This window comes from Amblyomma americanum, chromosome 8, assembly GCF_052857255.1.
Source record: "Amblyomma americanum isolate KBUSLIRL-KWMA chromosome 8, ASM5285725v1, whole genome shotgun sequence".
Classification (NCBI taxonomy): Eukaryota; Metazoa; Arthropoda; class Arachnida; order Ixodida; family Ixodidae; genus Amblyomma; species Amblyomma americanum.
Window position 1 is genome coordinate 82,833,984 of NC_135504.1, and position 26,839 is coordinate 82,860,822.

The 26,839-nt window shown below is 46.1% G+C and overlaps 1 protein-coding gene across 1 annotated transcript; it reads left to right on the plus strand.

Annotated features, from left to right (window-relative positions):
* Positions 1 to 13,373: 13,373 nt before the first annotated feature.
* On the plus strand, positions 13,374 to 25,312 carry LOC144102551 (uncharacterized). The gene is made up of 5 exons (XM_077635796.1): positions 13,374 to 13,550; positions 16,986 to 17,197; positions 19,847 to 19,993; positions 22,814 to 22,961; positions 25,133 to 25,312. The coding sequence occupies exons 1-3, from the start codon at positions 13,374 to 13,376 to the stop codon at positions 19,980 to 19,982; spliced, it is 525 nt and encodes a 174-aa protein (XP_077491922.1). The 3' UTR covers positions 19,983 to 19,993; positions 22,814 to 22,961; positions 25,133 to 25,312.
* Positions 25,313 to 26,839: the final 1,527 nt, after the last annotated feature.

A 26,839-nucleotide genomic window follows, 5' to 3' on the forward strand; every position in this document is an offset into this window, starting at 1 on the left:
ATAAAGGAGTCTCGCTGCTCGCCCGAAGATTGCCGACGTCATCCAGGCTGAACGTGGTTGGCGCCCCTCGTCCAAGGCACCACTGTCCCTGGCCATCCGGCATGCGTGGCTCACAAGGTCTCTTTGGACCTTGAGCTGGCTGCTAGTTAGCCGGTCCTCCCACTGCTCCGCATTTGGCTCTTTGTTACCTCGGAAAGCTACATTGTGTATGCATTCTCATGTGATATGATACAGCGTGGGGGTTGCCCCGCACTACGGACATGTATCCCTAAATTGCTCCAGATAAATCTTGTGTAGAATGTGAAGGTTGTGGAAGGCTCCTGTTTGGAGTCTTCTCCAACATGTCGCTTCATATTGTGTTAGCAGAGGATGTGGCTGGGGATATTTGCGTCTTCTGCCTTTGATGAGCTTGAGGATAGCTGCGTACGTGAGCTCTACCGGTATCTCCGGGCCGTCCGAGGCGTTTGACGCACCAGCTCGGGTAGTAAGCTCGCGAGATAACTTGTCCGCCTCCGGATTGCCTTCGACTCCGGCGTGTCCCGGTACCCAGGTAGTCGAAATTATTCTGAAGACCTCCACTATGGCACCTATTTCTTGCTTTCTTTTTCACTCACTCCTTTATACCCTTACGGAGTGGTTCGGGTGCCCAGCGATATATGCGAAACGGGTATTGCGCCATTTCCTTTCTCCGGAAGTTGGTTTTTGTGGGGACAGGATATGGCGCACTATCTGTCTTGCATTTCAACGGACACCTCAACCAGACCATAAGGGAAGAGATAAAGGAAGGACTAAGAGAAGAAAGGAAGAAAGAAGTGCCGTAGTAGAGGGCTCCTAAATAATTTCGGCCAATTGTGGATCTTTAACGTCGCACAACACGGGCGCCTTAGCGTTTCGCCTCCATCGAAACGCGGCCGCCGCGTTCGGGTTTGCACCCGGGTACTCCTTTCTTCAGAAACAATTTTGCAGTGTAATATAACGGGTCTTCTATTTCATTGAAAGTTCTTCGAAAATATAAGATAATAGCCGCGGAGAATCTCCTTCAAGGTGGGGTTCCTGGCCATTTAAATGTGAAGCACATTTTCGCACACAATTAAACGTACTGTTTAATTAGGCTCCAGACCCTGTATGTCTTTTTTTGGTGGATAGAATAAAATGCGGTTATAATGGACGAATTATCAGGTGTGTGAGTGGTTGCATGTGTGTGTGTTTTCTTTAAGGCGAACTTGTCCTCAATAATTTTTTATTAATTTCTCACCACCAGGAGCGTGGAATTTTCTGTGATGGCGACAGCTTGAAGAGGGGACCCCCTGTGGGACATCGAATCGTTGCGTATTACCTTACGCATCTGATACACGGGCGCACAACTCCCCGTTTTCCCAGGCCTGCGTACCGGGGCGGGGAGGGAGGTGCCTTTTTGCTGATGGAAATAAATGTTGTTTCAATCATCAATCAGTATCACACACCTTTTCAGGACACTACCGTGATTTAGGGTGCACGATGCGTTTTTAGTGGTCCAAACCACGTCTGCTTGCGCACAAAGGCATTCTAAATTAAACAAAATGCAGAATATTCAAGTGGTTGATGTTGGGACCAAATTCTCACTACAGGAATAGATGATCCCTATTTAGGGTAACTGTTACTACAAAGAAATATTAGGAAACTAGGCTCGGCTTGCGCGAATAAAATGCCTTATTCCAAGAGTAATCTTATCCGTGGTCTGAAACGTCTCTCGGTTTTGAGAGAAGGAAACACGAATAGCTGATTCACTTCGCTGGCGGACACCTCAAGCGCTCTACGAACGCCGAAATCTTGGCATAGGATAGGATAGGAAAACTTTTAATATCCAACAGAAAGAGGGTAGCCAGAGGGCTACCCGCCTAGACGACGGCCGAAAGGTCTTGACTCTCGGCGGCGGCTTCGGCCAGTCGGACGAGTTGTAACTGAGTCGCCGGGTCGGAGCTCAGTAGTAAGGTCTCCCATTGATCTTTTGTGTTAATACCTCGTCCCTCCCGGGGAGCATGAGGACATTCCCATAATATGTGGTCCAAGGTGGCCCTAAGTTCGCAGTTCGCGCATTTTTCTGAAAATTGCCCTGGGTACATAAGACTCCAGAGGGCCGGGTTTGGAAATGTGTAAGTTTGTAACCGGCGCCAGTTGATGGCTTGGTATCTGGACAAGGATCTATCCGCTGGAGGAAGTCTAGCTCGTTGCAAACGATAGTGTTGTGTAATTTCTCTGTAGGTCACCATGCGATCCCTGTCTGTAAAGACCACCTCGCTCGGGTCCGCCCGGAAAGAAAAGCCTCGGGCGAACTCGTGGGCCGTCTCATTACCAGGCAGGGATGCATGTGCTGGTGTCCAGACTAGCGTAATTTTCCGGTCTATTACATGACGGCTTAGAATTGTATTCGTTAGAGGGGAGACCCGGCCCCTGCTGAAATTTAGTATGGCAACTTTGGAGTCACTGATGATGTATCTCGCTTTTGTGCCTACACAAGCCAGTGCTATGGCAGCTTCCTCTGCAGTCTCTGGGTTACCCGAGAGTATGGAGGCACTTATTTTGAGGAGTTGTTTATTATTGACGACCGCGACGATCATCGTGTTCTTACCATACTCAGCGGCATCCACGTAGACCACGTCCTCGTCTTTGTAGGAGCGGAAGCGTTTCTCTAGCGCCTCTGCCCGCTTGGCCCGGCGCACTGAGTGATGAATAGGATGCATATTCCTGGGTAATGGGGGTACAACTATATTGTCTCGAATTTTTCCGAGCATGTCAACTTTGGCGGTTGTTCTGTTATCTCGGCTAAGATTGAGTTTTTCTAGAATGGCCCTGCCGGTTGTGGTCCCGGCTAAGCGTTCGATTTGGGACGTTCTCACTGCTTCCGTAATTTCTTCCAGGGTATTATGCATTCCCAGCTCTAGGAGGCGGTGAGTGGATGTACGGATCGGCAATCCTAGAGCTTGTTTCGTGCATCGCCTGATAATTCCATTTATTTTTTCCTTTTCTGAAACTTTAAGATCAAGGAAGGGGGCAGCATACGAGATACGGCTTAGTACGAACGCCTGTACCAGCCGTAGGAGATTATGCTCTTTCATGCCGTGTCTTCTGTTGGCAATCCGCTGTATTAGCCGCATAGTTTGTTGCGCGCAGTTTTCCATCTTAGTTATTGCATCACCGTTATACCCGTTGCTTTGTATAATCATTCCTAAAATTCTGATTTTTTCAACATGAGGAATCTCCGCCCCTTGAGTTTGTAATTTGATGTTAGGGATGGTTCTAGTTTGTCTTTGATGCAGAGGTCTATAAAAAAGAAGTTCAGACTTCTGCGGCGAGCATTGCAAGCCCCTACGGCTGACATAGTTTTCGACCTCATTTATGGCCTTCTGTAGCGTACTTTCGATGTGCGCGTCGTGGCCACGGGTCATCCACATGGTGATATCGTCCGCATACATGCAGAAATTCAAGCCATCTATCCCCTCCAGTCTCTTCGGGAGCCGTATCATGGCCACGTTGAAGAGAATAGGGGAAAGTACCGAACCCTGAGGGGTGCCTATGCTGCCCAAGTGTATGTCTTGAGACTGACTTTCACCAAAGTGGATGCGCGCTATCCTGTCCGAAAGGAAATTGGCAATGTAGTTGTATGTGCGCTCCCCGACGTTTAAAAGAGCCTGGTTTTCTAGTATCGCCTCGTGTTTTACATTATCGAAAGCTTTAGTGAGATCAAGTCCCACTATTACTTTCGCATCCAGCGACTTAGTGTCTAATATGTCATGTGTGAGCTGTATCATGACATCTTGCGTGGACAAATGCGATCTAAAACCTATCATCGAATGGGGGTATAAGTCGTTGTCTTCCATGAAATTGGTTAGTCGCGTTTGTATGACATGTTCCATCAGTTTTCCAACGCAAGAGGTGAGGGATATAGGCCTTAGATTTTCTAGATTGAGCGGTTTCCCTGGCTTAGGTATGAAAATAACCTTAGCGGTTTTCCATTGTTGGGGAATCTCACCCTTCTCCCAGCATTCTTGCATGAAATTGGTCAGCGCCGTTATAGATTTGTCATCTAGGTTTCTAAGCATTTTGTTGGTTACACCATCGGGTCCGGGGGCTGATTTGGTTTTCAGTTTTAGTATTTCTGCTAGAACCTCGAATTCGTGAATAGGGGCGTCTAGGTCGCTGTTGGATTTACCCTCATAGCGCGGTAAGGTAGTTTTGGTGGCGGAGCCTATATATCGACAACGAATTGCATCGAGGAGTTCCTGCTCCGAACCTTCAAATTTATAACCTAATTTCTGTAAATTTTGTCGCTGTGTTAATTTGCTACCTTCTGGATCGAGGAGGTGCCGAAGGAGGTTCCATGTTTTGGCGACGCCGATATTGCCCTCAAGCTTGTCGCACATTGTTTCCCAGTTCTGATCGCAGAGTCTAAGTGCATATGCCTCAATCTCTTTGTTGTGGCGCGCTAGGCGTCTTCTGAGATTGCGATTCCACTTTTGTCTCTTTAAACGCTTTTCCATACTAGCTTTGGCCTCCCACATATGAAGAAGGCGGCTGTCTAGTACTTCAAGTTCCGCGTTGTCGTCGAGCGTTTTAGTCGCATTCTTGGCGTCCCTGCGGAGTTCCTCCGCCCATTGTTCTATGTTTGTGATTTCTGCCTTTCTCCCGTCCTGGTTACGAGCGTCGCGGAAAGCGTCCCATTCGATAATATGCGGGGAGCGCGTTTGGCGCTTGGCAGGGCCAACGTCAGTTTCCGTGACAAGTATGTAATGGTCACTGCCTAGGTTTAGCAAGGAGTTGGACCAATTAGCTGTACCCGCATTCTTCACCAGGGTGAGGTCTGGGGACGTGTCAGCGCACACGCTGTTACCCATTCTTGTGGGGGTAAGAGGATCCGTGAGCAGGGTGAAGCCCATTTGCTGTATGTCTAGCCATAGCTCTCTCCCCTTCGTACAGGGCCGCGGGTAGCCCCACGCAGGGTGGTGGGCATTGAAATCACCTAGAATAACCAGTGCGTGCTTGTTGCTTATACGCATCACTTTCCTGAAGAGGGAGTCGAATTTAACTTTCTTTTGACGTGGAGTGCTATAAATATTCAGAATGAAAAGACTGCGTTGAGTCTTTGTAGCCGGAATAAGTTCGACGAGGACGTGCTCTATGTGGCGGATGCCCGTGTCATGTTCAATGGCCGTAATGTTCCTTCTAACGAATGTGGTAACATTAGGTTTGTCGCCTGTGGCGTTAAAAGCTTGATAACCAATTAATTTTGACGCGCCTCCAGTCTCCTGGAGGGCGATAACCTCTGGGTGGACCTTCAGAGACGCAAGGAGCTGCTGGAGGATCGGCCTTTTCCGCCGATACCCCCGGCAGTTCCATTGCCACAGCAAGTAGTTGTTATTCTTTGTGTATATGACCATGTTGAATTTGCTGAATGGTATGTTCCACAGTTTGCTGCCATATATTGATGGCTAAGAGCTCATTCCTGTGTCCTTGTGTTACGTCTGTGAGTCCCTGTATTGCAGAGAGAATCGACTGAATTTGGTTTTGCATGTTAGTTTCCAATGCCTGAAATTGCGCTTGTATTTTGGTATCCAGGGCCTGAATCTGGGTCTGAATGTTGGTCTCCAGTTTATGGCAGACTTCCTCCAGCGTAAGTTCGGGTTGTGCGCCCTCCAACGATTTTCTCTTGCTGGGTGATGGTAGGGATTTCTCCACCACCATCGTACTCTCCTGGGTATTATGTGGAGGTTTTTCGGCTTCCTGTCGTTTCCTATCTATCTGGATCTTAAGCGTCAGCTGCTTCCTAAGTTCCGCGTTTTCATTTTGAAGGGCCGTAACCGCCCCGGTTAATTTTTCCACCATGCGTTTAAGTTGTAAGATGTCCTCAGACCCACCGGGTGGATGAGTATGGGAGACCTTATCTACAAAGCTCACCCTCTTGTGGTCATCCGGCACGTTGGTCTTGTCCGTGGGCGGCGTTGACCCTTGCTGGTGACACTCAGAGCGTCCCTCGATTTTGGGCCGGGCTCCGATGTTCCATTTGTTGCCAGTGTTGTCCCGCCCCCTGGAAGCGGAGCGCTTGCGAGAGCTGGAGTGGCCCCTTGAGCTGGAACGACCCCGGGAGCCGGAACGACCCCGGGAACTGGAACGACCCTGAAATCTTGGCAACTCAGCTTTTTAGAAAGCGTTCGAGGCACGCTTGATGCAACACCGATAAAGTGAACCAACACGCCTTTACTTTTCTCGAAACCGATAGAAGTTTTAGACCCCAAATAAGAATAAACTGGGAATAGAGCGTCTTAATTGCTTCGAGCAAGCGCGCTATTATCGTTGTTGTTCCCTCCGAAGCAATGGCGCATACCCACGATGGGGGACTGGCCAGGATTTGGTGCAGATCCAAAGAGAAAAAAAAAAGTCATCCAGGTTGATCTCAAGCGGCTCATAAATAAAAATTGAAGAATCTGGCAAACTACCCGCCGCGGTGGCTCACTCGTTAGGACGCTCGGCTACTTAGCCGGACTACCCGGGCTCTAACCCGACCACGGCGACAGCGTTGCGATACAGGCGAAACGCAAAGGCGCCCGTGTGCTGTGCGTTGTCAGATTAAGGTCCCCAGGCGGTCGAAACTATTCCGGGGCCCTCCACTACGGCACCTCTTTCTTCCTTTCTTCTTTCCCTCCCTCCTTTGTACCTTCCCTTACGGCGCTGCTCCGGTCTCCGCCGTGATGTCAGACATCACGTCCATCTCCTTTCCCCCAAAACCAATTTTTAAATTTATCTGGGAAAAAGAATAACATATTTTGAGAGGTTTGAGGAGATTAGAATGAAAATTGAGGCAACAAAGAGGTGAGGGTTCAAATAAATTCTTCATTTTGTTGTGTTGGTTGTTTTAGTTCTTGTTTCAGTTTAGTGGATTGTCTTGCCTTCGCAGGTGTGTACTTTGTAATTGGCTTATATGGGTCACGTGACTAAACGGTATAAATATTCGTGTCCTCATCTCGCAACGCGTCCTTCGTATACCACTTGCAGAATGAGCCCCGTCTCCGTGTCTTCAGAGGGTTCTGCTTCCACCGCATTCACTAGTTAGGCCTGCGTCCCCAGTTTTTATAATTAGGTCGTATGGCACAAGCCGCTGCAAAATAATCGCAACTTGTATTCCTCGGGTCCGCATGCTTCGGGTGCCACTTCAAGCTTCATCGGAAGAACTTCCACAGCAAATGTGAGTCCTTCACGCCATTTTCCTTTGTTCGGCTGGTTTGAGCATCGCCCTTCAGCAGGGATCAAATTGATGCATTACAGGGATGATCCGTTACAAGTAATTTGCTTATCTTCATTCATTTTGTCGGAGTCTCTTATTCTTTTTCAAGCGTTCGATCTTGCATTGGCAGGCATCGTTCCTACTCGGTGGTAACAGCGGTGCGAAGGCATCACTTCGAAATCCATGAACATCGATAAGCAGAGCCGGTGTGCACCATGAATTCCATCAAGGACTAAGAGGATATACAAAGTCTACTGTCTAGCTACAAGTATTTTCATGGAAACCCCGAAATTAATGTCGAGTGGTTCGTTTTAATAGACAGCGTCCGTGGACACGTTTACTTCACGGCGCACAACATGGCGTCTCATGAGGACGGGCATGCGAGATCCCAGTTCTTCAATCCATACGCATCGACAGAAATTACAGCTGAGCGGCCTTAATTCGAGGCATAATGGAGGGAAAATTAGAAGGAAAGGGCCAAGCACAGAATAGTTTTGTGGGGAACCAAAAAAGAATTTTAGTAATATTAAGCGGCAAATGATCGACGGCGGCGTCCACTCCCCGACGGGGATTGAGCGCTTGTCGGCAACGGTCAGACGCGAGGCCGAACAGAACGGAAAGAGTTCTACGCTTCGTAGTAGACTCGGAAGAACAGCGTTCATAAAAACAGTGACTTTCACTTTTCGTTTTTTCTTCGAGGAATCTCCAGAGTTTTCTAGAAATGTCTCAGTACGCGGTAATACAGGAATTCTACATCAGTTCTTACTGAGGCCGGGCCGGCCTTAGGTCCCGGTTTCTCATCAGTTGGTACCAAAGGTCCCTACATGGAGGGTCACGACTGCGAGCAGAGCACAAAGATGCACTCATTTGTCTCCTAGAGGATTAATGTGGTGTTATCTATTATGCAGTAAAAGCTATTCAGCCACCTTTACTTTATTCAGCCTTCAGTTTAGTGGATTGTCTTCTCTTTTTAGGTGTGCACTTTACAAATTGGCTTATATTTTTTTCTGTTTTACTTTGTTGTTTTTAATTTCTTCTTTTTTTCTGTGTTATCTTTGTGCGTTTATTTTTATATTTTTTTACGGGCACTGGAGCCAGAATCGCGTCCGATGTTGCTAGCATAGGCATGTGGCCTACGCTGGCGTAAGGGTTCTTTCTTCTATCGCTCGACCAGTGAGCTTTCTCTCCCTCCCTTCAAAGGCTTTGGCCCCCACCAAACCTTTTTTTTTTGCTTCGATAATACTTTTTCGAGAAAAGCCAAGGGAGTGAGCATGACGCGAGCAAGCGAAAGGGATATGGAGTGGTACACTGGGCCACATGCTATCGCGACGTGTGGCGTTCATCCCCACCACTCGGCGCACTGCAGCTTCAACTGGGGAACATATTCCGTGGTGGAGGCTCCCCAAACCGATCTTCAAAAATTTCTGAGGGCACTTCTCTGCTTACGTGCGTCTGCCAAAGCATGGAACTTTCTAGAACGCAGGTTTTCTTACGCGACGCCTGTACCCATTGTTTGTTTTACTTTTTGTTCTTGTTTTAATTTGATTTTTTCCTGTGTTATGTTTTTGCGTTTAATTTTATATTTTCTGGCCTGCTTTGATTAACGTCTGGCTGACTGTAGCTCGCTCTATTCGTTCCCTCTATTCCCTCTATTCCAAGCCGTGACCATTAGATGTCAAAATTTATTACCCCCTTACTCCCGTCTTCGTTTCCATCCAGTTTTTTTTATTTTTTTATTTTTTTTTGAGTTCGTTACATTCTCGTGGATGGTTTTGTTTTTTATTTAAACTATTCTATTTTTGGGCTTTTTAACTTTTCAATTTATTTGATTTCCGTTTATGGCATTTTTGTTGATTTCTTTGTTCTCTTTATTCCAAGCCGTGACCATTAGATAGATGTAAGAAATTTATAAACCCCCCTTACTCCCGTCTTCCTGTCTATTCCGTTCTTGATTATTCTATTTCTTTGCGTTCGTTATATTTTTGTTCTGGTTGTTGTTTTTGTTTATAATTTTATTTTTGTTCTTTCTAACTTTTCAGTTTATTTGATTTCGTTTCGTTCATTGCATTTTAGTTTGTTTTAAGTCTGCTTGCGCGCAGCAATGTCAAAGCATGGAACTTTGTAGAATGCGGGATTTTTTTCCATGACGCCTGCAGGCATTTTTCTCCGTCCTTATTTTTCTTTTAAATTCATTTTTTTTGCGTTCATTACAATATATTTCTTGCTTTCATTCTTTCTTGTTTTTGCTGTTTTAGATTTGATGGCGTCTTTTGATTGGCAGGTGAGACGGACACTACCTGCTAACGGACACTTCCAGCACACTTTCTCCTAACTTGCACTTCCGGCGGACCATAAGCCATTAAACGCTTTGACGTAAAAAGTGCGGAGCAAGTGACTTGTGGAAGACACCGGCGGTGCTGTTGAGGACTTCGGCCAGTTGGAGACTACGGGACCTTGGCGGTCTGGAGGATAGAGCGTCGGCACTCGGAACCACAAGACCACCACAGGAGCTCGGGATTCCTGAGGACCACTGAACGGAACCTCGGCGCACTGGGTCATACTGGACAGCCGCAACTTCGGGTCGGGGCCTCGTACCTCAGGATCCCTTCATGCTGAAGGACCTTGGAGCCATACAAAAACCTGCCACTAGCGACATCCTCCAGCTGCGGCCACCATCGCGAGTGGACACGTCATCGCATCAGGTGAGCGTTGGCGATCACTGCCGAAAGGGCTACCGCGATCAAACGCACAAATGGGTTTCGGCTTGTTCATAGGATGTGCTCAACATGGCCTCCTTAGCCAGTCATTACTGCCTGTCGTCGGTTTCAAATAGGTCGGTGTCTATTATTAACTGGGACGTTCATACAATATGAGGCAATGCAGTCCCACACAGGACATGAGAACAGTGGGTGCATATGCAATCATTTTTTTGTACGGAGTGGTCACGCAGAAATTTTCGCTGTGTTTAAACTGGGCTCCTGGTTATTATGCATCTAGTTTTTGCCCCTTTGTGAATTAACTCGAGCAGCAACACGCACTTCCTGTTGTGTCCGTCAAGCTGTAGTTGCCATTACATTCGCGTGGCTACCAATTGTACTTTTATTCGCGGTTGTGTACAGCAGTGTAGCATTTTCATGAATTCGCTGCTGCAGCTTTGAGCTTGCTGCTTTGCCGATGGAGCTGCTCTTATCGATAGAAGCGCGTTCCTACCAATTGTGCTTTTTTTCGTGAAACCGACAGTCCATTGCAGTGGGTGGACCTAGATAAAATGCCAGCGTACTGGCGGGAGTGACGTAGGCTACGTCATCAAATTTAGTATAAAAGATTAGCTGCGGTTCCACTGCTCTTAAACCTGGTTAGAGAGCGTAAGCTGTGGTGTACCGGCCAACTAGACGCGGCTTGGGGCGTCTATACGGTTGAGTTCGTTCCGCAAACTGGACAGCCAGTGGGCCCACCGTGCCACCCTGGCAGGTGGCAGTTAAATTAATGGTTGATCGCGAGAGGTTGGTCACCCAATGAACGCTGCGCCGTATTGCTGCAGTGCCCCATGTCTGCCACAACGTTTTCATAATAATAATAATTGGTTTTGGGGGAAAGGAAACGGCGCAGTATCTCTCTCATATATCGTTGGACACCTGAACCGCACCGTAAGAGAAGGGATAAACGAGGGAGTGACGGAGAAAAGGAAGAGGTGCTGTAGTGGAGGGCTCCAGAATAATTTCTACCACCTGGCGATCTTTAAGGTGCACTGACATCGCACTGCACACGGGCGCCTTAGCGTTTTGCCTACTAAAAACGCAGCTGCCGCGGTCGGGGTCGAACCCGAGAACTCCGGATCAGTAGCCGAGCGCCCTAACAACTGAGCCACCGCGGCGGGTACAACGTTTCCCGTGCGAATGCATGCAGCCCGCATCTCTCACAACCGCCACGTACCTCAAAGCGCGATTGAGGCGCCCACGTTCCCAGGGAGCCAGTTATGTGCAATCATCGGAGTCTGGAACGCTGTCAATGCCAATGGCAGGGAACACAATGAACTCCGACGGTCTATAGCTTCAATGCCGCGTTTCTGCTACAACGTTGTGAATGCCAACGCATGCAGCGCACATTTGTCACTACCGCCACAAAGGTTAAAGCGCGACTGAGGTGTCCACTATTCCAGGGGGCCAGTTATGCGCCTTTCCTTTGCTTTAGATCAAAACAAGATATTTCAAGAAAATTGAAGATTGGTTTTGAGGAAAGGAAAAGGCCCAGTAACTGTCTTTCCGGAAGACGAGGGAAGGGATAAACGTGATTGAACTGAAGGTCGTTCAAGGTCACTCTCCTGCCTACGCGATGACTGCTTTACCTAGCATAGGGAAGCTTTTAGCTTCAAAAGCGACCTCATCTGTACCAGGGAGTCACTGGATAAGTTTTTACAGTACGTCGTTCCTTTTCCCTGCCCTGTCGAGCTCGGAAGAAATACAGAAGAAATATGGAATCTGTTCGCAAGGTGTTGCTCCAACGAGTTTACTGTTTCCCGTCTATTGCGAGCGTCCGTTCACTGTATCCTACAAGACAATTCTGGACAAAAGCATTTTTAAGCGGGAAAACCGTTTATGAACGCATTTTTTCATATATAAGATTTCGCTATAACAACATATCCTCAGGTCAACCGACGTCAGTGTTGCATTCTTTTCCAATTGACGTTTTTACTATCGTCAAATCTTTCCTATTTGTTTCCATGACCGTCTATACTGTTCAATGCGATCTATGGAAACGCTTTAGATTTTGCTACATACCAAAATAAGGGACTATTACCTTCAATATTACCGTATCAGTATCTTGGAATTTTCTAATTTTCAGTTTCTGTCCGAAAATGCGCTAACAATTTGCTAACAAGCAGGCTTTTTATCTAATTTTATGGAAACATTTTAACTATTACTGTTAGGCTCCTTAGTTATTGAGAGACAGGCAGTCTGCCGTAAGTAATACCCATATGAGTTTTTAAAATTTCGAAAATGCGGTTCTGCGCTGTGACTCAACAAATGTTAGCTACGTCGTGCCAAAATGCATGCGCTTTTCAGAAGCTTGCAGGCAAAGCCGCCTCTCCAGTGCACGTACTCTTCGGAATAGCCAAAATATGTTGGGCCACAGCGCCGAGGGTGACGGTGTTTTCTAAATTAAACTGATATCGATATTACTTACGGTGGGCTACATGCCTCTCGATAATTAACGAGCCGAGCAGTAATAGTTAAAAAGTTGACAATTCAATATTAGTTAAGAATGCTGCTAGCCAGCACAGCTTAAAACTCGCGGAGACATGCCGTAGTAAAGCTCTACCTTTAAAAAGAAGCGCAGTAGTGAGGGGGGGGAGTATAATTTCGACCGCCTCTCTTTTTTTAACGGGTGCTTTCAACACACAGCCGACGGGTGTCTCTAGCTTTCTGAATACAATTAAATCCAACCCCGCGTTCGGGATTGACCCCGCGCCTTTGAGCGCAGTAACCAAGCATGTGTAACCACTTAGCCACCGTGACGTCAAATCTGTTTTCTCATAAGCCAATGTGGAATGACATTGTCACTACTCGGTGCGCATCTGAAAATTGCTTTTGGTGAGAGGAAAGCTGCAGTAACTGCGTCACTCATTGCTGGACATCGCGACCCCACCGTGAGAAAAGGGTTCAAAGATTCCGTAGCCGTGGCCTCCGGAATAATTATCGCCACGTGGCGATTGCTCATAACACGGGCGCCTTGTTTGATGGCAGTGGACGCTAAAATTACGGGGGGCACTTGGGACTATACTTACGCGATGTGAATGCGAAAACATATGTCTCATCTTGGGCTGCTAGTTGACTGTATCTGTTTACTATTCAGTACTAGAGTAATGTTGCAGGGGATTCTAGGGTAAAGGTCTTTAGGTGAAGGGTCTTTCGGGTGAAAGCTTTTAGGTTCAAGACTTTACGTTATAGGACTTCGTTATCTCAAGCTGTTATATGTTGTGTCCGTCGCGGAAATACTCCGCTACACGGCACTCGTCGGTAGCTAGCTGCACTATGTTTTCGGTTGCTTCGACACGGACAAATTACTATGCTTACAAACGCGCTAAATCATTCCTGCTCGCCTGCAGGTCTCAAAGAGGATGGTGTTTCTTGGTTGTCGTGGAAACAGGCTACAAATACACGTGGTGAATCTCCGTGGAGATCACGGTGGCCTCGATGCACTCTCGCGCAAAGAGGCTGCATTCTGCTCAGCACGAAGACATGTCCAAGCGTGCCAACTGCGGCAGCCCGCGCAGCATCTCGGCAAGTTGACGTTGGTGAGTATGGGGCTCTCTGGACAAATGTGGCTTCTGTGGGTTTTCGATGATGTCATTGGTGTTTAAAGAAGAGGCATCACTTTTCTTTGATGGGCTGAAAATGTCTGGTCGTGCCATGGCACCCGCAGAGGAGGAGAGATTTCGTCCACTCTTGGCGTTGGCTCGAACCTGTCGCTGATGTCCAGCGTTCTTCTTCCTGTGCAAGTCAGCTTCTCTTCCCATTGCGCTCGACACTGGTGCATCTTGTTTACAGTAAAAGCGCTGGTGAAACACTTACCAGTGTTAAGCGCGATGTATATGAAAGTTTCGATACTGGAAATAGCGTCTAATGACATGAAAGACAGTTTAACTATTGCTGAACCTGGTTAGAGAGCGAAAGCTGTGGTGTATCGGTCAAGTAGACGCGGCTTGGCGTCTGTAACGAGTGCGTTCCGCACCATGGATAGGCAGTGCTCTCACCCTGGCAGGTGGCAGTTAATGGTTGATCAAGAGATTCTGGTCACCCAAAGAACGCTATACGTGCGCTCCTCACCGCACTCCTCGATGGCGTCACAACAGCAGTTGCCATCGCACGACATCGCGCGATTGTCACGTGACTATTCTACCGCCCTCTACTGGAGAATCGAAAGGTCAAAGGTCATGACTAAGTGGTGCGACACCATGATGGTCCACAAGGTTAGGCTGAAGGGCTTAACTGTGGTGCGACTTATAGCCATGTATGACCTCTAACTCTGTTAAGGTCAAATTTAGTGACCTGCTAGGCGCGGCTCTACCTAGCGTACTGAAGCTTTCGCTTCAAAAAGCCGCCGCGGTGAGTCAGCGGTTATGGCACTCGGCTGTTGACCCTATAGACGCGGGTTCAATTCCGGCCGCTGCTTTCGAATTTAGATTGACGCTAAATTCTAGAGGCCCCTGTACTGTGCGAAGTCAGCTGCACGTTAAAGAACATGAGGTGGTCGAAATTTGCGGAGCCCTTCACTATGCGGCGTCCCTCATAGCCTGAGTCGCTCTGGCACATTAAGCCCCCAAAACCAGTAGATTAGGAAACACACAGGAGATAAGCAGGCCTGCGCTTATAAGAAAGGAAGTGTAGCACGTTGTTGTAGGGAGTAGGGTGAGTACGCTGGTTTCAAAACCGCACTGTGGAGAAGCTGTCTTCCTCGGTATGCATCAATATTTGCGGCTCAGTGTTGCGCTATTGTGGTCTGTGTGGAGAAAAAATATAAACGAGAGAATCAAGGGCAGTATTATCTGCACTGAAGCACTAAGCACACACACAGAGCAGTGCATGCACTAGTAATGCAGTCATAGCATTACTTGCTGATAATACGTGCCAGAGCCACAACGGATGGAAAAAAATCACAGGATTGCACTTGTCTGTTTAAGAGCGGAAATGCGAAAGCCTTTCGCTTTCCTCTTTCTTTCTCCATTTTCATTTTTTGTTTTATTTTTGAAATTTTGTTTGCATAATTTTTATTTTATACTTCATTTTTCCTTCTTATTTACTAATTAAGCCTTCTCATGCATTTATATCCTTTTTCATCGGATCAGTCACACGAAACCTGATTCAAACACAGCAGTTTTAATTACTTCAATTTAATTAACTTATTGCAATTCATCAAGCAAACTTTTCCATTCCAAGATCTACTCACGCAATACCTGCTACAATTAAACTTTTGCACATTTATCTCTGCAGAACGACATAATCGTGCGGACAAAATTTGCGGACACTTTTTTCTGGCGCGACATAGCCATATAATGCTTTCGCATTAATAACCTGAAATATCGCTGGGCCCCCAGTTAGGTCAGAATTGCTGACAACGAGCGACAGGAAGTGTGCACTGCACAAGCACGCAACGAGGAACACATGAACATAAATGTGGCTTATAAAGATTGCTTGAAGTTCATGATAGTCATTCAAGTTCATGGTGCTGGAACTTCCATGATTATTAGGTAAATAACAAACTGTCTAGTTTAGCGCATAATATAGCCCATTATCGTTTTGTGCAGCAAGCTCGAGTCACTTAGGACGCTTCTCGCACCCTAATAATCAACGTCCCCTATCGCAACAGAGAATACTACTTGGAAGAAAACGCACTCGTTAGTGGCACTTCCTGTGTTTTACTAGTTTATAAGAACCACACCTTCTGTATTAACATTTTATTAAACCTTTAATTATTTTACACAGTGCAGAAACAGCCTTGCGTTTGCCCCATGAAGGTTTGTTTCTTATGCCCCATGATGCGGTACCTGCCACTTCACCAATCATTGGCCTGAAGAAGTGAGAGGCTTCTCCTTGGGCCTTATTTCTTCGGTCAGTTCACACCCCATTATGTTGTGTAATACTGGTTCGCGTGACACAGAGCATCTCTAGTGCGAATATCAAGCAGCACGCTAAATGCGCACGTATTCGTGATATTTTGCGAGAGATATTTTGAGTTAACACTCGTAGTTGAGAACAAGGGAGTGAATTATAATTAGGTGCTGTTTCAACATGCTCTGGTTTAAGGAGCTACAATTTCGAGTCCTTTTTGCCCCTTCTGACCCCATTAGGCGCATATTTCTTGAATTGAGGGGTTATCGTTCAGCACACTAACCTTTATTTGCATGAAAGACGCGGTGGAAGGCTTTATTTTATGTGACCTATTTATCTGCTTTGCCGTCCGCAGAACGATACGGTATGGTTCAGATTGAATGCTGGCTTTGCTCCTCAAATATCTTCCAGCCATTCGCCATTGTAGCAAGTCGTTTAATATACTGCACTTCACAATAGCGTAGTCAGTGCAGGTACACGATCGTCCACTCTTGAAGGGAACACGCGAGCGCGTGGCCGCGCACTTTGCAGCCGCACTGCATCCCACACGGCCACGCATCTAGGCAAACTTGGAGTAGGGGAACATGGAGGTGGCGCTCAGTCTGCTACATCGATCTGATGCGCGGCTTGTTCCATAGAGGAGCACCGGTGCTTATCTGCAATATTCTCGTTTGCAACAGGAGCACATATATACACATTAGGTGTCAGCTTAGACAGTTTCGTGTATTTGTGACCACCACGTATGTACAGAGGTGCTTTTAGAGCGAAAGCTCTACTCTTGGCACTACAATTCGCAAGGTCAAATCTTGAGCGCGTTTGACCTTGAGCTGGCGGGGTGGTGGTGTGGCAAGCAATGTACCACGTGACTCGCTGTCGAGAGGCGCTGCAGCTGCGCTCGCTCGGATCCTCGCCGCTGCTATACCACGTGACTAGCGGGGGGCCATAATAGCTTTGCTCAGTCGTTCAGTCTTGCCATGGATGAGGCGCTCGCAGGATCGACTCCGGCGCCAAACCAGGGGTAACCACGCTTAACACAACTTTCGCTCATATCACTAGGTTCAACAAGCACTAAGCCGCTGCGAGTTTTTAATCTTTTTCTGCCTATCACGCGCTCTTCGCAGCCCGGGCCATTGGCGCGGCTTCTTCGTTGTCTTGGAGACGGTGTCGAGGCGAGGATACCAGAGACTTACCTCCTCTTCTGGTGCGTGCATGGAGAGGCTTTAGCGACGGCCAAGCTCGTCTCAGCATGGCATCGCTCGAGCCAGCGCAGCACGGTGAACATGTCCACGTCGAGCGAGATCTGCCCTTCGCCCGAAAGAGCGGAATGCAAGCGGTGAGCCCCTGCATCTCTGGACAAATGTAGCACAGAGCGGAGGCGCTCTCCTCTTCATTCTTGCAAGTACTCAGGCCTTGCGAGAGCATATTTGATTATTGAAACACCGCGAAAAGATGGTCGCACCAAAGAGCCTAGGGAAGGTTGCGTCAAGCAGTGTTCTCTATACACTGTCACCTGGAGCCTGCTGATATCTTGAGTGACTGGTGGAAGCACTCTCGCTGAACCAAAGTACTATTTCAATGTGATGCAATAAGACGAATATTCTGTGAGCACTTTCAAAAGGATTGCAGCATTGTCAAGTCGAGCTTTCTCTGGAAAAAATTCGGAATTTGGAAAATTGTAAGACACTGTTATGGAAATATTGAAGGTAATGGTCCATTATTCTGCAATGTAGCAAAATTTTTTCCTTTAAGTGTTTTTCGTCGGTCGCACTGATCAGTTAAGACTGCCATAGAAAACCAATGGGGAACGCTTTTGATAAGAAAAACGTGATAGAAAAAAATACAAGATTGCCGTCGGGTAATCCGCGAATATATTGCTTGTTATCGTGAAATGTCATGTGAAATAAATTGCGTTCATAAACGGTATCCCACTCAAAATGTTTTGTTCCAGAATTTTTGGGTATGAGCTTGAAGGCAAGTTGCTGAAGATTGATAGTTGACAACAGCGCGATTGACAACACGGATTTGAAAGGAAGGCAGACTGGAGTAGGTCTTTTCTGGCATGGCTGTTTCATGGCTTGGTTGATGTATCTACTGCGGTAAAAAATCATGCTCTCATTGCCGAGACAATCAGGTTTTAAAATTTTTCCGCCCCTTGGTTCAAACTCGTCACTTGAAGGCCTGAACAGACTTCCGCAAGTTAATAGCAATGCTGTCTTGCCTGCGGGATCCGTGCGGCAAAACACTATCTTGATAGCTTGCTTGTAAAACCTGCCGAATGTGGCGGCACCCATATTCGATGCTTGCAGCGCAGGTATTAGGTGCCCGTTCCTAGGTTTGGCACCGGTGGCATTGTTATAACTGTAAGAGGTTGATGGGCAGAGTGGGAAGGGGGGCGTAAGCCGCGAGCATTGGAGTAAAACATACAACGCGAAGAAAAGCATACAAACACCAACACTCGCACCAACGCACTTTGATGCATGGCAGTTAGTAATTGAAAACTAGCTATGCCTAACACACAAGCCCCGCATGGCAAAACTGCGTCAGCATGAAGAGGCCTGCCCGCGTGAACTGCACAAACCCGAAACCAGACAAACAGGGGAAGCTTGTACCCATTGTATCACTGGTGGGTACCCGGCGGTACTGTGGATCGAACCCCGCACATCCCGCATGTGATGGGGATGCTCAACCACTACGCCACCGCTGCGGCTGTCCAGGTAAAAGGCGACCAAAAGAAATTCGAACAGTGGAAAGCGTAGACGCCGTATTGTTCGCGTTTCCTTCCATCCTGATAGTATAAGCGGCACCAAGGCCATCTCGCTGGGTGCTCCTGTACCAGCAAAAAGTTACCCGAAAAATTAACTCCTTTCAGCGGCCATTCATTTTCAGCCCAAGATCTCGCAGCATGGCACTAAAAACTCAAAACTCTCGCTTCATTCAAAAACGTTTACATGTTAATATCAGCAAACAACTGATGATCGGGAAAGTGCTTCGACTGTGGAACCTTTTCTTATGTAAACATGACAGTTTGCTCAACATAATAGCTTAACCGCGGCATATACCGTGAGGCTACATGCCCACAAATTCTGTAGGAGCACAGTTTTCAATGAGAAGCTTTTTTACACGTCTTTTTTCGTACACTATTAAGTTTCCACTATGACTGTCATATATCCAAATATCTCCCCTCTGTAAGTGTGCATTTTTTTGCTACTAACATTACTGCGATCGTTAAAACTCGTTAGTCATACTATCGATGCACATTGAAGCTTTGGCATTACGTATGCATTATATGTGAATAGTTTATTTAGAAACACGTTAACACCCAGAAAACATAGCCTACTAAACGCGAAACAACACGTTATCTTTGTGTTTCAGGAAAAAATATTTTTAGTTTTTGTTACACCTGCAGCGACTGTTGATAGAATCTACACACTCTACCATACAGTGACTCGCCTGTCTGAATCGTCAAAGAAGGCGCATTTTCTTTCCTGCTTTTGAAAACTATAATATCATACTTTGCAGTTTCAATGGCTACCTACCCTCCTAGTAAGTCACCACAAAGTGTGGTACGCCGTCGTGGTGGCTGAGTAGTTATGGCGCTCGGCTTGCTGACACGAATGACGCGGGTTCGATCCCGGCCGCATCGGTCGAATTTCGATGAAGGCGAGGCCCATGTGCTGTGCGATGTCACTGCACATTAAAGAACCCCAGGTGGTCGAAATTTCTGGAGCACTTTACTACGGAGTCAATCATTGCCATAGTCGCATTGGGAGGATGAACCCCTGTTAACCGAACCTAAGTGTGGTACTACAGCTTCAGAGCCATCTCCTACATGCGATGTGTATATGCACGCTTGCCAAACTCTCTACGCGCTTGTCGTTATACTGCACATAATGGAAGATTCGGCTGAGCAGGCGCCCGAAAAGCTTTTACAGCTCCTGTTCTCATGAGACGAGTCAGCTTTCACTTTTGTCTTTTTGTCCAGAGGCACCAACGCCAGCGGCGACGGCTTAGAGCAGCAACAGCGGCGGTGGCCTCGAATGGAAAACATGCATGGAAGTGCAGTCTTCACGTGGGTGCAAGGCGGGACTCCGCAGCAACCATACTCAAGGCTGGCTTAAAGCGGGGATGGGTGAGCACGACAGACTCATCTGTTGTTCCCTTACATAAACGGTCTATATACAGTCTATATACTTCTTATAGACTCGATTTCCTTCCTACAGAAATTTCTTCGTCTATTCGTAGTCTATAGACTGTCTGTAGACAAGTCTACTAAAAGTGCATGGCCATACATCTATATATTGTCTATAAACTGCCTATGAGAATTGCATTGGCTATAGACTGTTATCTAGGGTTTGTTTACACAGTTTAAAGCCTTCATAGCCAGCAGTCTATGAATAGTCAATAGACTGTCCAAAAAATGTGTAAGGTTTAAGCCACTGCCCCATGTGTTCGCTCATAGTGAAAATGGACGAGCAGTAAGCATATAATATGGCAGTGCTGCATAGAGCCCAGATATAGGTAGTTTTTTTTTAGGAGTGCAGTTTTCATAAGCTCAGCGAAGTAGTAATTGCTAAGCTTTATTTTGTTTTTGCATTCAAAGCATCCTGTTTTTATTCTTACAGTCTTCCCGACGTTTCCCTGGACCTGTTTGGACTTCGAGGGTATCGTGTAGGCGTGCACATTTTGCGTTTAGCAGAACACTGCAAAACCTCATCCTTTACCGCCAAACTCCTTGCCTTGTGCAGATGGACGAGTGACACGGCGTGACCGTGTTTGATGCACAGTCACATGCGCCTGGCTCCGTCATGTGTGAAGCACACTTAGAATAAACATATACCCGCACCCCTATGCATACCTTATATATGACTGGTTCTGCATAAGGCTGCTCCAATACTCATTACTATAGGGACGTTCACTATAAATTGATCCTAGCATCATTAATGCAATAGACAAAAAACTTTCTAAACATGGCTTTTTAGCACTCTCTTTTATGTGAATAGTACGCACGAGTCCGGCATTTTATGCCATCTGCACAATGCACAGTCAAGGTGTTCAATTTTTCAGGCAATTTACACCTCCTTTATTGTCATTGAAGGTTACTCAAGGTTATAGCAATCCGATATCTTACCATAAAGATTTGTGATTCCTACATTATGGACTCTCATTTCTGGTGCTCGTTGACGTCAGATGCTTAATACCTGCTTCAGAGGTTCATAACCGCGGCAGCGCACATCCACCTATTCGTATTCCACCTAACCAACAACTTGACACGACCGGAACCACCTGTCTGCCACACTACCTGCAATCACAGACACCGATCATTTCCGCAGCGCAATTGGAGACGCAATATAAACCAGTTTCAGGCCTTCATCTATGAACTGCGCTTATATCACGTTACAGTTCGTTGCTGTCGTTCTAGGCCTTCCAGTTTTATTTCTGTAAACACAATGAAAACATAATTAAAAGCCAAATTAAAAATTGCTGCCACCGTCTGCAATACGTTGAAGTAACGAGCGTTAGCGGTTTGGTTTACTAGAATTGATATTAATTAGATTAAAGTGAGGTACACCAATGGAAATACGAGTTCGATGTCGTGCATTATCAGTGACGGCACCAATCAATCAGTAATTCTGTATATAAATGACTTCACTTATCAATCACCTATTGGGTTGCTATATCAATTTACTGTGGGGGCCGCTATCTGGTAATCCTTGGACTTTGAAAGGTTCGCGCCGAAGGTAGGTGGTAGCAGACTCCAAGAAATCTAGAAATGTGACGAGTAAGAGCTAACCCTCTTGAAAGAGTTAGCCTAACGCATTTCTCCCACATTGATCGTCTAATTTTTTTGTTTAATGATATTCTCTTGTCGATATCTTTAAGTTCATCAGCCCCTGCCTTCTATATATCCCTGTTAACCCTTAGGGTGTATCTAAACCCCTGGTAGTAGAAGCGAATAGAAATACTCCACTAAGGCACCTCTTTTCACTGCTTCTTTCACTGCTTCATGCTTTTTTAACGGAGCGGTTGAGGTGTTCACCTATAGACATTATTCAGGTGTTCACCGAGACTGTTACTGCGCCTTTTCTTTGCCTGTAACCAATGTTCAACATCGCTGATACCTGTTATGTACAGTCGGGAACTCAACTGGGGTGCACCGTGCACTGCTGCTTGGCTGTCTGAGGATGATTTTCGGCCTATTCGCCGGGCAGGAACAGTGCACGGGTGAAATGCCTGATGTGCCTCTAGATAAGAATGCCAGGCAATCTGCCCGCCATATCTGGTGCTGCGTGAGAGTGGCGCATTGATGCTACCTAATCTAAGCTTGCGTGGCGAGGTAAATCGATGTGTGAAGAATGTGGAGATGAGACACATTAAACCGCATCCGGTTAATTTTGTGTTGTTTAGTTCCTGAAAAGCAGTGCACCTAAACAGGCTATAATATACAAATAAAGTTTCATACAAGCTTGTTCACACTACAAACACAATAAATCTCGCGTTTGGCACATGGCAGTCTTTGGTGCATGTGTCGTTAAAGATACCACAGCCGCCGTGGTGCCTGCTGGCCCGAAAGACGCGGGTTCGATTTAGCCGCGGCGGTCGAATTTCACCATCGACGAAATTCTAGAGGCCCCTGTACTGTGCGATGTCAGTGCACGCTAAAGAATTCTCAGCGGTCGAAATTATCTTAGCCCTTCACTAGGGCGTCTCTCAAGGCCTGAGTCGCTATGGGACGTTTAACCCCCGTAAACCGAACAAAAACAAACTGTGTTACTACGGCTTCACAGCCGTCTCCTACATGAGATGTGTATATGTACGTTTGCCAAACTCTCTAACTGCTTCTCATTATCATGCACATAATGGAGGATACGGATGAGCAGGCGCCCGAAGTGCTTTTGTAGCTCCTGTGCTGATGAGACGAGTCAGCTTTCGCTTGTGTCTTTTTGTCCAGAGGCGACACCGCCAGCTGTGACAGCCTCGGAAGAGCAGCAGCGGCGGTGCCCTCGAATGTAAAACGTGCATGGAAGTGCATTCTTCACGTGGGTGCAAGGCGGGACTCCACAGCGACCCGACTCAAGGCGGGCTTACAGCGGGGATGGGTGAGCACGATAGACTCATCTGTTGTTCCCTTACTTAAATGGTCTATATACAGTCTATAGACTTCTTATAGACTCCATTTCCTTCCTACAGATATTTCTTTTTGTCTATTCATAGTCTATAGACAAAATACCACTAAAAGTGTATCACACATTAATCAAACATTAAGCCTCTCTTTTGGGACAAGATAGCCTTTGGCTTATGTGTCACTAAACCCAATACATGCACTTGAACTCCAACCAGTACCTGAATGGCCATATATCCATAGATTGTCGATAGACTTATAGACTCCATTTCCTTCCTACAGATATTTCTTTTTGTCTATTCGTAGTCTACAGACATAATACCACTAAAAGTGTATCACACATTAAATCAAACATTAAGCCTCGCGTTTGGGGCAAGATAGCCTTTGGCTTGTGTGTCACTAAACCCAATACTGGGATTTGTGTTGCTTATAGACTGTTCTCTAGAGTTTGTTTATAGAAGGTATAGACCTTATAGACAGAAGTCCCTGGACAGTCTATAGACAGTTTAAAAATTTTGTAAGGGTTAAGTGACTGCCCCACGTGTTCTATAAGAATCTATAGACATTATAGACATTATAAATATTATAGTCCATAGACGGTCTATAATTTTTGTAAGGTTTAATTGTCTGCCCCATGTTTCTGCCCACCATTTCGGACAGCTTGTGCTGCGTGAAAGTGGCGCATATATGCTGTCTATACTCCGTTTCATTCATCAGGTGCTACGCTGTCATAGCTAGCGCTCTGGTTTGCGCTGCCTACATCCGCGACCAAAAAGTAGTGCGCTCCTTGTGGCGAGCGAAACATAGTAAATGATTTGCCTGCAGGCTTATTGCATGATACATTCGTCATGAGCATGATTAAATGCACTGTTATTGCTGACTACACGCTGTCGCCTTATAGTGCCGTAGATCAATGGGCCACGGAATAAGCGCCGAGTAAAACCTCTTCCGCTACTTTTTCATGTGGACTTCATCTGTACTTGTGACGGCGTTTCATCTGATGTATGTAACAGAATAAAACCTAATATTGCAATTCAAGGTAAATCGATGTGTGAAGGATGTCGAGATTAGCTCACGATAAACCACATTTTGCTATCGTGTACGAAACTCGAGAAACAGGAAAAATCCACTTCGGCAGTTTCACCATCAACAGATTTTCCACGCCCCCCTGCTCCCAGAAGATAATGCACATGTCGAAATTTCGTGTTCTTTAGTTTCATATAAACAGTGCACCTAAACAGGTTATAATATAAAAAAGTCTTATACAAGGTTATTCAGAAATCAAACATTAAATCTCGCGTTCGGGGCAAGGTAGCCTTTGGCTTATGTGTCATTAAACCCAACACACACACGTGTCCCCCAACCAGTAGCTGTAATCCCTCCTCTTATTGTTTTCGCGCCTTTCGTCCGATAATGCACATTGAGATGTGGTGCCTACCAAGAGTGAGACAATTTTGTCTCAGTAACTACAAAGAGATTATGAGAAAATAAAACTCACAGCAGTAACCATGTAGCACCTCGCGGTGGACACATGAATCGCACCTTGAAGGAAGGGATGAAAGTAGCAGTAAAAGAAGGGGGGCGTCATGGTCTAAGTATCCAGGTTAATTTGGGCCCCCTGCTTTTTAGTAATCTGTGTAATCGCACAGCACTGCGCATGTGCCTCTTTTGTACTATTCTGCCTATGCCCACCGCGGTGGCAGAGTAGCAAGGGAGCTCTTGCTCAGCCAGAGGACACAGTTTCAGGTTAATCTCGAGCTTTCTGATACGGCGTCGCTCACATCCTGTGTGTCGGTACCAGCATTTACCACCATTACGATCTATATACTCCCACCACCACCCCCACCATTACCATTTACAACCTGTACATTGCCTACGCAGCAGACTGTCGGCATTAAAGGTTCCCCCCCCTTCCCAGTAACATACTTCACTTCACCTCAGTGGAGTACCATAAGGGCCCCCGGGATTTCAATCAATCAATCATTTTATTCAGACACGTAAGTGTACTACACAAGCGGCATTGCATACTTCACAAGGATGGCACATGAAACGTGACCTGTTTTCTGTTTTTGCGCTCTTCGCCAATCATCGACGCAGCCAAATTACTATGCCACAAAAACGTGCTCATTCATTTCTGCCCGCCTGCAGGCCAGCGGAGGTGGATCCCGTGGGAACTGCCACCAGAGTTGCGTGATGGATCTTCGTGGCGGTGGCTGCGTCTTCCGCGTGTGACGCATTCTCCCGCCGCTCCATCACTCTAATCTGCTCAGCACGAATAACATGTCCAGGCGTGCCTGCCACGGTAGTCCGCAGCAACTCGGCAAACTGACCTTGGTGAGTATCTGGCTCTCAGGTCAAGTGTGGCTTACAGCGGAAGAAGTCGCGGTTTTGAGGCGAAAGCATTTAACGGCTCGTTGTTGTCCCTCCGTCCAGTGTTAGTTTGTTGGTTTTTGGGCAAGGAAATGGTGCAGTATCTGTCACATATCGTTGGACACCTGAACCGTGCCGTAATGGAAGAGATAAAGGAGGGAGTGAAAGAAGAAAGGGAGAAAGCGGTGTTGTAGTGGAGTGCTCCGGCATAATTTTGACCACCTGGGGATCTTTAACGGGCACTGACATAGCACAGCACACGGGCGCCTTAGCGTTTTGCCTCCATAAAAACGCAGCCGCCGCGGTTGGTTTCGAGCCCGGGTACTCTTGATCAGTAGCCGAGCGCTCTAACCACTGAGCCACAGTGGCGGGTCCCGTCCGTCTGCGAAATTTCACGCTATGACGTCATCAATAGCATAAATGTTGTAGCCCACATACTCTTACAATTACAAAGTAACGGGCGATTATTAATTCATTCATTCATTTGTTGATACTGTCTGCCTTTCTCAGGCTATTACAGGAGTGGAAAATCTAATAAATACATATTCAAAACAAGGCACATTACACAACTTCGACACCGACAGAAAAGACATTAAGGAAAAATGAAACAGTAAACTCATGTGCTGAGGCAGAACTATTACATTGGTGTACTAAGGTCCAGGTAAGATTTCAGGCATTCTAGAAAGGCATCGAGGGAGTTAATATTTACAACGGAATCAGGCTTAAGACTGCGCTTCACCATATATCGTTGGTACAGGTGGACATGAATTAACGATATGCTGCATTTGAATTGTAGTAGTTTCTGAACTTTCTCAAGTTTTATTTTGTTAGAGGCGGTGTAAGGATCCCAAACAATTTTGTCATAATCAATTTCAGATCTTACAATGGTGTTATGAGTGTTTTTACATCGGGAGTTGCACTAGGGATGTTGCATTTTAGAGCCCAAATTGTTTTGCGCGCCTTGGAGCATAGATTATTTAAGTGTGTATTCCAGTATAGGTCGGAAGTGAAGGTTAAGCTGAGATACTTATGCTGGCGTACTCTATTAACTGGTTTACCTGCAATGGAGTAAGGGTATATCATTATAATTTTCTTTCTAGTAACAGTAATTAATTAATTAGTAAATTAGTCATTAATTCGTTGTTAGTAAAATATATTAATATAAAAAGTTAGAAATACTAACAACTAAACAAAAATTAGGAAAGATAAATAAAAGTGAATAATAGCAGTTGAAAAATTTTCAGTTTTAAAATAGCAATAAAAATAAATGCGAATGAAAAAATAAAAACTAATTAAAAGATATAGAGAAAGGAAAAACACAGAAACAAAAATAAAACGAAAATAAACAAATAAACAAAAAAAAAATGAAAAACATAAGTAAACATTCAGTGCCTACGGGCGCCAAGGAAAAAAAAATCCCGGGTACTAGAAAGTTCCATGCTTTTAATTTCTGAAGCAAGAGAGCAAGCAATGCCGCAGCTGTGG